Source organism: Acartia tonsa, chromosome 4 (genome assembly GCF_053477335.1).
Source record: "Acartia tonsa isolate MP-2025a chromosome 4, ASM5347733v1, whole genome shotgun sequence".
NCBI lineage: Eukaryota > Metazoa > Arthropoda > Copepoda > Calanoida > Acartiidae > Acartia > Acartia tonsa.
Window position 1 is genome coordinate 10,288,605 of NC_137263.1, and position 12,497 is coordinate 10,301,101.

Here is a 12,497-nt window from a genome sequence, read left to right on the forward strand (position 1 = left end):
TGTGTGGTAGAGTAGCTGTGCTACAACACAAGGACTGTGTGGTAGAGTAGCCGTACTACAACACAAGAACTGTGTGGTAGAGTAGCTGTGCTACAGCATAAGAACCGTGTGTTAGAGTAGCTGTGCTACAACACAAGGGCTGTGTGGTAGAGTAGCTGTGCTACAACACAAGAGCTGTGTGGTAGAGTAGCTGTGCTACAACACAAGAGCTGTGTGGTAGAGTAGCTGTGCTACAACACAAGGACTGTGTGGTAGAGTAGCTTTGTTACAACACAAGGACTGTGTGGTAGAGTAGCTGTGCTACAACACAAGGACTGTGTGGTAGAGAAGCTGTGTTACAGCACAAGGACTGGGTGGTAGAGTAGCTGTGCTACAACACAAGGACTGTGTTATAGAGTAGCTGTGTTACAACACAAGGACTGTGTGGTAGAGTAGCTGTGCTACAACACAAGAGTTGTGTGATATAGTAGCTGTGCTACAACACAAGGACTGTGTTATAGAGTAGCTGTGTTACAACACAAGGACTGTGTGGTAGAGTAGCTGTGCTACAAAAAAAGGACTGTGTGGTAGAGTAGCTGTGCTGCAACACAAGGACTGTGTGGTAGAGTAGCTGTGTTACTCTACCACACAGTCATTGTGTTACTCTAACACACAACTCTTGTGATATGCTACAACACAAGAGTTGTAAATTAGAGTAGCTGTGCTACAACACAAGGACTGTGTTATAGAGTAGCTGTGTTGCAACACAAGGACTGTGTGGTAGAGTAGCTGTGCTACAACACAAGGACTGTGTGGTAGAGTAGCTGTGCTACAACACAAGGACTGTGTTATAGAAAAGCTGTGTTACAACACAAGGACTGTGTGGTAGAGTAGCTATTCTACAACACGAGAGTTGTGTGTTAGAGTAGCTGTGCTACAACACAAGGACTGTGTTATAGAGTAGCTGTGTTACAACACAAGGACTGTGTGGTAGAGTAGCTGTGCTACAACACAAGAGTTGTGTGTTAGAATAGCTGTGCTACAACACAAGGACTGTGTTATAGAGTAGCTGTGTTACAACACAAGGACTGTGTGGTAGAGTAGCTATTCTACAACATGAGGGCTATATAGTAGAGTAGCTACGTGGTGCACAATTTTGTTAAAAGCTCAACTATTACTTGAGAGATGAAATCATTTGCATAATTTATGGCACTACTAAAAACTTTAAGTCGCTCTCACAAAACCACAGATCAAATACTTGCAATTGATATTCTCTAGAACAGTATTAACAAAAGTACATTAGAAAATGCTGTTTTTGAAGAAAAAACTGTTGTTTTGTTTGATAATAAACTTAAAAAGTGCGTGCATTGTTGACTTTATTTCTTAATTTCATTCTTTGCTGTGCATATTTATATCATTAATATGACTCCATAATTTTTTAGCTCCTACAAGAAAATTTATCATAAATTGTTCAATCCATGCGCAATTTTTAGCTAAAGCAGGGGGCGAGGTTTAGAAGTTATTCCTTTTAAACTGAGAAATCCTTCCTTTTATAGCTGACCCATTTTTTTTTTTTTTTTAAAGGTATCCTTTCAGTGGCTTTCAACACCCTAAATTATTTTCTATATCTAAATAGTCAATTAACATCTGTGTGTGTTAGATGAAATAATTTAGAGAAGACGAATTTTTGTTGAATCATACAACTTGAAGAAAATAAGTAAAATGATCCTAGCTCTCACCTGATTCTTCTTCTCCTAATCTAATATGCATCGCAGATTTTCAAACTTTCTCTACATTTTACAAAAATTTTCAATTGCTTTTGCATTTTTACACTCAATATTACTTTCTTTTATTAGGAATTTGATAATTAACAATTAAATAAGATTTTGGATTAAAATTAGTTTGTTCATGACTAAATTCAGCATATAATCAACATGAAATAAGAAAAAGTAGAAAAAATCTCCAATTAAAATTTCATTATTTTTTGGTAAGGCCTATGCTCTTCACCTTAGAAAATTCGTCCTGACGATTACAAGTATCAAAAGAGAATACTGTTTTACAAGCAGTAATTTATGATGATATTCATGACTTTGTGCATGTCCTGTAACATTTCGTGCATGGGGTGACCGATGGCTCTTTGATATTTACTTAGCAGGCTTTAAGATTTTGTGCGTGAGGATAGGTCAACCCTTCTCCTCCCCCCCCCCCTCAAAAAAAATGTCGAATTTTATTATCTTAATATGAAAATTACTGGGGGAGCCCTATATAGGAAATTCTAGAGGAAACTCCACAAGTTTCTAGTCTTGAAGAAACTGACATAATTATCAGCTGATATCTATAAGATGATTCTGCAGGTCCCCAATTAATAATAATCAAAACATATAGAATAAATTGATTTAAGGAATATTCTAATCAATAAAAATAAAATCTAATTTTCTTAAAAATCCTTTATTTAATATTTATGTTTGGGTTGGATTCAATTAGAAAGTTAGTAATGGGATTTAAAATCATTAACTTTGATTCTAATGGATTTACAAACTTAACCAATAGATAAAAACAAGGATAACAACATCCATAAGTAGCAAAGCACACAAATAAAAAAAAATTATTGAAATATTGCGTAGATTCATTATATTTTTCCAGATGCCAAGTTCAATTTTTTATTTAATTTTCTTTTTGTTATATATCAATAATGTCAGACTTAAGGAATAAGAGGATCTTAACTGCTAAGGAAAACTCCCGCACTAAAATTCAGTCGTCTATCTTAACTTTCAGACAAGACAATTACCAGAAATTACCAGGTTTTACAGAAACATTTCAAACGACATTTAGTTTTATATGATTATAAATGCATGAATATTAAAAAAATACATTTGGGTGTTGGGTTAATAAATCATATTGGGTAAAATAAATACAATAAAAAAAGCATGGGTGTGTAGAAGGGTGATGTTCACGAAATTTGTGAGACAAGCTTACCCTCCAACCTTGAAAAATTCCCATATCTTTGTCAAAGATTTGATTTAGCATATCGCTCAGTAAAAATAGATATGTATTGTTAAATATTTTAGATTAGTTTAAGCTTCTAATCCAAAATTTGATATTTTTCTTTCATTATTCTCCTAGAATGCTTTTTTTCACAACTATCTAAAGCTTGAAATATTAATATTTCAGTACCAATATAAAAGTAACATATACATGCAACATGCAACTAGAATGTTATAAATAATTTTCCCTGTTTGGTTAATTATTTTTTGTTTTATTTTATGATAGGTCGTTATTCTATAATTATCTTTCTTTTTGCTTCATTCATTTTTGCACAAACATCCCTGTCAAATAAAAAGCATAGTAATGACCTAAACAATTAGGCATAAAAAAAAGGTTTATGGTTGGCATATTATGTCCGCCCCTTTTTTAACGACTTTGTGTCTTCTATATTACATACTAGTGGCTGCTCGGGGCTCTCTATACGAAGGAATAAGGAAGAGCAGAAAAATAGCCTAAAACCATACCCAAACTTATTTTTAAAATAAAGCAGCCTCAAATCATCTCCGGACCTATAGAAAGCTTCGCCGTAAAGAAGAACCATATCAGTTTAGTGGTTATCGTGACCCTTTTCATTTTCATGGCTGAAAAATTATCAAACACTGATTTTCCATTCGACAACACAGCATTACAAAAAGTTGTCATTTTATCAGCCATCCGCTTATGTAATGAATGACTATTCATATTGACTATAGTACAATAAATAAATGTGGCCTAATCGATTGGTTAAGACGACAATAAATCATGTGAAAAAAGTAGTCATTAATGACACATTATGAACTTAACGTTATATTATGATATTAACTTCAATTATACCATATTAGACATTTTATCCTATCTGAAAGTTTATCAACTTGCATTAATTCTAATTACATTATTATTATACTAGCGGCTTCGCCCCTAGCCTCAAGGGGCTTTGCCCCAAGAGGTGATAAAAAAAATATTTTTGGCGAAATCATAAAAGGATCAAGGAAATCTTCTACAAAAAAAAACAAAAAAAATGGGTGGGGTATTTTTTGTGTTTAGGGGGGGTTGGGGGTGTCCCACCCTCCAAGAAAATAGCCTAAAACCACCACAGGACCAGTAGGTATATTCCCTGAAGAGTAGAATCTGATCGGTTCAGTGGTTACCGAGATCTCAAGGGACGGACGGACAGACAGACAGACGGACAGACATCGTTCTACTTTGTATTATAGATTACTATATGATATTTTAAAAGGTTGTCATGACTGACATATTATTGACATAAAATTATTCCAATGACAATAGTCTTATATTGAAAAAATATTGACAGGGTAGTTCAGAGTGTGACGTGCATTATTAGAAAATCTAGCAAATAATAAATCAAACTAAACTGACCCACACCGTGAGCGCAAAATTTTTTGCACAGCCTGTCACAAAATCATTTGGTCTATATTTTCAATTTTGCTCATGTACAATTTGCATCAGTTTGCTGGAAATTGCAAACTTTAAATTCGAAATATTTGTGCAAAAATTTTGACACGGCAATTTTTTTCTTTTTGAAATCACTTTGATTATCTTATTCGAACACAGTAATAGTGTCAGACTGATTATGACGTAACAAAAAAAATTAGCCAATGAGAGGCCACTATAAATTTTACCATTGGTCAATAACGGCCTCTCATTGGCTAATTTTTTTTGTTACGTCATAATCAGTCAGACATTATTACTGTGTTCATCTTATTCATATTTTATTTGTTTATCAAATGTTTTGTTTAAGTCTAGCTTACAGTAATATGTGTATTAAATTTTTAACTTAGAGATGCCCAATTAGGCAGGAGTAAGGTATAGCCAATAAGTGAAATATATCTCAAATAATATTTGGGGGTAAATGAAAAGATCGTCCTTACTACGAAGCGTTGCCCCCAAAAATCAACTGAAATTAAAAAATATTTTTTTTAAATAAATTAAGTTGTTGGTTACAGCTGCCAATGATGTTTAAGAAACAAGTTATTTACAGTATAGCCAAATGTTGGGAAACCTTTCCAGGACCTTGCAGTTATTGAGATCTTTCAATAAAAATGCATTCAGACTCACAAACTGACAAATATGTTACTTTTAAATAAGGAAAAATAATAGAAATTTGGGTATGCATATATCATGATAAAATTTTGAATTGCGGTTAGGTAAGCATAGGCGTCCAAGGGGGGGGGTAATGGGGCGATTACCCTCCCTTAACGATTTTGGGGGTGCCGTAGGCAACCCCAAAATTTTTTTCATTTTACTCCCCCCATTTAAAATTTACCCTGGGGGTGCCGTAGGCACCCCCAACTATTTAGGAGGGGGTATTTACCCCCCCCAAACAATTTTGGGGGGGTAAATACCCCCCCCCAAAATAAAAAATCTCTAATAAAAAAAAATTTTGCGCGCTTCGCGCGCATTTTTAATACTATATATTTAATAAAATTTAAATTACCCCCCCCAAAAATTTTACCCCGGGGGTAAATTTTGAGGGGGTAAACTAAATTTACCCCTGCCAACAGGTTTCAGGGGGGGTATTTACCCCCCCCCCCAAGCAAATTTTACCCCCGGGGTAAAAATTTTGGGGGGGGTAAAAAAAATTTGCGGCGCGCTTCGCGCGCCATTTTACCCCCCCCAAAATAAAAAGCTTGGACGCCCCTGTAGGTAGGTATATCTATCAAGTATAATTTGGTATACTTATCTTTCTTATGAAATATGATAAAATTATAATTTAAGGTTTTGGTATTCTTATTATTGATTAAATGAACCCACTGACTTTTTGGCAATAAAATGATATGGAGTTGTATGCTTTCAATAATAGAATAACCAGGCAGTTTAACCAAACCTAAATTTACGGGCAATCATATTATAACAATTATATACCATTAAAGTTTGTCTTAACTCCTTGAAAATGAGCTATCATCAACTTATAAAGATTTGGGAATTTGTGACCAAAGATTCAATTTATTACATCAATTTGATTTATTTTACATTTCTAGATGAAATGGAAAGAAGTGGAATTAGATTAAGGTATTTTTATTGGAGAAATGGTGATCTGGTAATTTCATTTGGATAAACTCATTACTTTCAACGACGTATTTTTGGTATTTTATTTTGCAACTAGCAGTTTCGCCCCTTGCATCTAGGGGCTCTGTTTTCGAAGGAGTAGGGATCGAAGAGAAAAATAGCTTAAACCCCCCCAAAATTAGCTAAATTCTGAAACTTGACCCTGAAAATAAAAAAGCCTAAACTACTATGGGACATATTTGAAGCTTTCTTAAATTGATGCACCAATATACAGACTAAAAAAACCTTACTACTTTATATAAAAGGATGTGAGGCTTTGTCCCAAAAAGGACTGAAAGTTTTTGTAAATAAAACAAAATTTGTGGAGTTGGGTTGAGATAAATAAATTTTTATTTAAAGTTATCATCCACCCTTAAAATATATTTTTAAATGCCTTCCTAGTACCTATTAGACCGTTTTGAAGAACCATAACGGAGATTAGTTAGATCTTAAGAAAATAGACGCACAAACAAGCATTCTGTCATAGCGGGACAAAAAGTCACAAAAATCAAACATGTGACGTCATAAAAATGAGGGAGATGAGAGGAGAAGTGGGAAATAAAACCCCTAAAAAAGAGATGGATAATCCCTCATTTTTATGACGTCACATGGCTGATTTCTGAGACACTTTGTCCCGCTACATTCTGTCTACGTATATTGCTCCTATTGGCATTAATGTTCCCCAATAAAACTTTGCACGAGTTCCCTATTTTTCCATATTAAACATAGTCCAATAAGTTAAATAACCTAACCCAAATTTAGTTTTTTTATTTTGTTATTTGTGCGTTTGAAGGAAAATATAAATTTTACCAAGGACTCTCGATTAATGAAATCTAAATAACTTGTTTGGTTTGGTTTATTATATTATAGTACATTAATAGTTTGTAAAGCATCAATTCTAATCTAATTTGTATAATATGCTACATACTTTTAACAATATATGAAATTTATTGTAAAGGATGTTATTGTTGAAAATTTTCCTATTTCTAGTTTATTTAGATAAATATATATCTATTGACAAGGTTAATTCTTACATAAAATGTAACACAATTCATCTTGCAATATTTAGGAATGCTGATTCTAAAATATTTTAACATTAAAAGCTGAAGTTTTAAATTCTAAAACCTGATTAAATTTTTTTGTGTGTATTTTAAATGTATTTTTTGTTCAGGACGACGACAACAAATTCTCACGCTCTCACAATGATTTACTTCTGTGGGCACACGCTCAGTCTTGTCGCTGTTCTCATTGCATTTTCTATTTGCATCTATTTCAAGTAAGTCATCACTACATAGTTTTAGTTAACAAAGTTTCTTGATGAATATATGTTTATACGTTGCGTCTTACCTTACCTCGTAAGGACGAAATTCCCTTCGATTTCAAAGTTATCATCTAGAGATAATAAGACACATTATAAGTAGCGGAGCTACTTTATATTTTACTTTGTCTGTCTGCCAATCAGGCAGTCAGTATGGGGGAAATGTGATTTTATCCACTGCTATTGAAGATAGACAATTACAACTTTTAGTCTAGTCGAGTCTTTACATTTTTGTCTGCTCTATAATGTACTTTTTCGTTTGTCCATTTGTGCTTCGCTTCTTATGGATGTTATCATCCTTGGTAATATAAATATATATGTCTGCATGTACCGAAATGCATCACTAACTGTTCAAAGTAACCAATGGTATCCTAAAATAGGCTAATTATAAAGCAACCCCAAGACCAAAACTTCTTAAAAGCTGCGACCAGATCCTAATGGATAAACTTTCTCAGATCAGACAATCAAATTTGTTTTACTCTCATGTGGAATATAAATAATTAGTAAAGTTTTGTTCTTATCAGAGGAAATGTTGTAATCTATTCTTACTTTAATGCATCGCATTTTTTCTGATCCATCACCTGTGTTCATACAGAATAACAAGACAGCAACGTTCATAAATGCGTGGATTAAACATATATTTTAATAAATACACATATTATTAATATGGTTATTGCTTATTTTGAATAGCGCAGCTACTGCATAACTTGTAAATGGCCGTTTATTCTTACGTCATAATTTAAAAATACTTTAGTTTACAATGTTTTTTTCCTTTTTCAGTTTATTTAATTCTTCAGTACTATCTAGCTTAATTTTAATCAATTTTCTGGGGGTTTTAAGTAACAGTTACTGTTCTTTTTTCATCGAGTTCTAATGCTGAGCTAAATAGAGTATAATTGTACTTGTTAAATTTCAAAATTAAAAAAAAAACATTTTGAAAAGGGCATTTCATAATTATTTGCATTAACAAGGATGACAAACAACATCCAAAATTATCATACGACAGAACAGTAAAAATATAAAATAACAACGAATTTAATATTCAACATTTTGGCTTTCAAAATCTAGTTTTTTGCAAATTATTTGTTTCAGCATCGTATGAGCACTCGTTGTCCCATCAGTTTTTGCAAAAAAAAAAGTTTGGTTAATGAGGCTAATTTGATTCTAACTTTTAACTACACAACACAAACAAAAAAGGCACAAAAAAAGAGTACGATTATTGAGCTTATTTATTACATTTTTATGCATAAATAGATTTTATGTTATATGAAATGATTTTTGTTATTGAAAAAAAACTAGATTTTTTAATAACCTTTATCCCAAACAAAGAATACAAAAGACAGACGCTATCAATTAGATTTTGGCTGCGAGCTGCATTTTTATGATTTTTAGACAGTTTACAGGCGGCAGAGAGTCAAAAAAACGCATTTGAGCCGCCCTAAATTTAAACTGTTATAGATCCCTGACTTTTTATATTTAAGGATATTTTATAAAAAACTTTTTTAAAAATACATCTTCAAAAAATTTTAAGTCATCACATCTAAATGTCTCCTTTTTTAATAACCTTCACAATTAAAATTTAAGTTTTCCATAAAAAAATTTTTTATTCATTCTAAACGTTAATATTATTTCAGATTCAAATATTTGCCTTTCTAGCTGTTGGCATCCTTGTTTATTTTGCTTGCGGTCTTTACTACTTTCTGTAACAAATATTCTTAAAATTTGTCTGCTCTGGATCATATTACACAAACAAACAGTCAACAAAATTGTTCTAAAGAAGTTGTATCAACTTTTTCACTTTTTATTTAAGATAGCTAGCCGGCTCTTTTAGTAAGTAGTAGATGTAAAATTTTTCATAGAATTCAGATATGCAATCGGTTTTTTTGTAGACCTCTTATTTTTTAAGTAATTTAAGTTTTTAAAAAAAAATAATTAAGTCGGTTTTAAGGTACTAAAACGCAACAAAATAAAAGAAGAAAATGGCCAGTATGAACAAAAATATTAAGATCTTTAATTTGACACCTTACTTTTAAAATTCTGTTAAGTAATTATTGAAAAAATCTATTTTGTTAACCTTGGATTAATCAAAACTTTGAAATTAAAAATATCCTCTCACAAGCATAAAAAGTATGTGTTCATATATACTTTTAGAATGAGAAAAATAATACGAATCCAGTCTAAGCAAAATTGAAAAACTTTTATAAAACTAAAATAAAAAATATAAGTTTATTTTAAGAATCATAATTTTCGGCTTTAAAGGGTTAGCTTGAATAAAACCTGAACAAAACCTAAACAAAAGACAATGCAATGTAGCAGATATTTTTTAAACACAAGAAACAATAATGTATTTTTAACTGCATTGTTTTGAAGTTTATAAACAGACTGATGCATATTTGTTCATAATTTTTCATTCTTTACATGTTCTGTAATATCACTATATTTATTGTGGTATCTATTGTATGAACGTTCTCCTTTTTTTTTGGTAATTCTATTGGTTAACTTTATAGGTTAAGCTTCGCGATTCGTCAATTTTCGCGATTTGTGATTGGCTAGTTTAGTAGTTACAATTCTTAAAATAAACTTTTTATTTTTTTTATTTTTTATTACAATTTTTTAAAACTTTTTCAATTTCGCTTAGAATGGATTCGTAATATTTTTCTGATTCTAAAGGTATATATGAACCCATATTTTTTATGTCTGTTTGATAAAATATTTAGGTTTAAAGTTTTTATTAAACCGAGATTAAAAAAATTGATTTTTTCAATAATTACTCAACAGAATTTTAAAAGTAAGGTGTCAAATTAAAGATCTTACTATTTTTGTTCATACTGGCTATTTTCTTCTTTTATTTTGTTGCGTTTTAGTACCTTAAAACCGACTTAATTATTTTTTTTAAAACTTAAATTACTTAAAAAATAAGAGGTCTACAAAAAAAACGATTGCATATCTGAATTCTATGAAAAATTTTACATCTACTACTTACTAAAAGAGCCGGCTAGCTATCTTAAATAAAAAGTGAAAAAGTTGATACACCTTCTTTGAGAAATATTTCTGTAAACCGCAAAAGTATTAATCATAGCTTAGATTCTTCTAATCTGTGAGTTTTTATTCATGGTAATTCTGAATGATTCTTTTTTTAAAGGGTTTTCAGGTTTTACATTGTAGTTAAAACCTGAATTAAAAGCTAAAATCCTATTCACTTTGCCTTGGCTTCCAAACTTCAGAAAAAGATTTTTTAATTCTTTTTAATCCATATTATTATTGCTTTCTTTTTTATGCACTATTTATGGTAAAAATAGAACTTGTTTTTAAATTAATAATGTTTCTCCATACGTAGCCTTGCTTTAATTATATAATTATACCTAAACAGTACATCTTTACTATAAAGTAGTATGATGATTGTTCGTCTGTCTGTCCGTATGAAGATTAAGATTTCGGTAACCTGGACCGATTATGTCCTGCTCTTTAAAGAACATAATTACTGATCCTTGTGGTGGTTTTAAGCTATTTTGTAATAAAATGTGGGAGGGGGGGGAGGGGTCACTAGTAGACTAATATACACTAATATTTATGTAATTATTCTTTTTAGTCCAGCTTCTAAAATGTAAATATTGTACAAACATAACTGTAAAGGGGAAGAACATATTAAAAATTAAAACAAAAGTTTGACTAGTTGAAACTTTTTCGCACCGCTGTCTGTAAATTTGGCGAAAAAATGTGAAAAGTTAAAATGGAATTATTGTATATTTCAGTAGGGACAATAATATGCTAATTAGTAGAAAGAAGTGACTTAACCTTCCTTGACCTTTGCACATACCTACACATAATAACATTTGTAATATAAATTTTTAAAATTACAAAAATGCGATTTCTATACATATAATTTTTAAAAATTTGTCAGTTTAGTGCTTGGGGACATCTAAGACAGTTTCAGGAACTAACGTGCATACCTAATCTTAGTCAACTGCGCTTCTTTAAAAATTGTAGAATATCCTCTCTAGTATTCTAGTTATCATTTTAATATCCCAACTGTATTTATGGTAAACGTGGTTAAAGATAAAACCTTTTAATTTCCGTTAAACGCTCACACACGTTTACTTTATAATCCTCAGTTTTTACCTCATTTAATTTCGCTTTGATAATTTTAGTTTTACCTAATTTTACTTTTTACATAATTTTGAGGGGCTTCACTCATTTTAACAAAAAAAATTGTTATGATGATGTTAGAAAGTTTTGATGTTTTATCTTTTATTTAAAAAGTAAAATCTTCCACTTTTCATCCCCTTCTTACCCACCCATCTTCAGAAATATGAAAAAAACAAGATATACCCCCAGCTAACTTCCAAAGGTTTCGTGAGTTTTTGTAGAATTGATTGTTACAATAGCTAGGCATGTCAAATATCCAGTGAAATAAGATTAGAAATGCTATGTACTGTTTAAACGAAATTTTGGAACTGAATTTTTACATTATAAGCAATTACCGCATTCGAAAATAATTTTATTTTCTTCAAAGTATCAATCTATTTTGAAATAAATTGAAACTTAGCGGTAGTGGTTTTGATAACGTAAATGTCATTGCTGGTATGGACCTCGCAGGGTTATGGTCCCCTGTAGGGGTTATGTATGGGACCCCCCCCCCTAATTCAATTTAATTCAAATGAGGTGATGGGGTGCAATGCTGTATATGCACTTTTGTATTGTTATTTTTAGAGAGATGCGTTGTCTGCGGAATAAGATCCATGCCAACCTGTTCCTGACCTACATCCTGGCAAACAGCTTCTGGCTGGCCACCTACAGTGCTTCGGAATCAGGGGTAAGCTTTCCTATTAAATTGATAAACATTTCCGATGATAATACACAAAATAACCCTTTTTGAAGATTACAATTATAATTGGACACGTAATAAACTAAAGTTATTAAGCCGACGACCAAGAAAACGTTATTATAAAACTTTTGGAACTTGTGAAATCCTTACCTGAAATCATCTAGTTGGGCCAGCATTGTCCCGAAACCGAAAGCTAGGAACCGTGTTTAAACTAAACTAAAAAATCATGTATCGTGTTATTGAAAACTTTCAACGTAAAGTAAAATAAAAATGATGGATCGTTAC

The 12,497-nt window shown here is 31.6% G+C and overlaps 1 protein-coding gene across 2 annotated transcripts in view; it reads left to right on the top strand.

Moving 5' to 3' along the window:
* Positions 1-12,497, top strand: part of LOC145316003 (diuretic hormone receptor-like) — a 115,868-nt gene that overhangs the window by 57,775 nt on the left and 45,596 nt on the right. For both annotated transcript variants that reach the window (XM_080156263.1, XM_080156264.1), the window contains 2 exons: positions 7,241-7,345; positions 12,098-12,200. In XM_080156263.1, the coding sequence (XP_080012389.1) occupies positions 7,241-7,345; positions 12,098-12,200 (208 nt within the window). The remainder of the gene's footprint in view (positions 1-7,240; positions 7,346-12,097; positions 12,201-12,497) is intronic.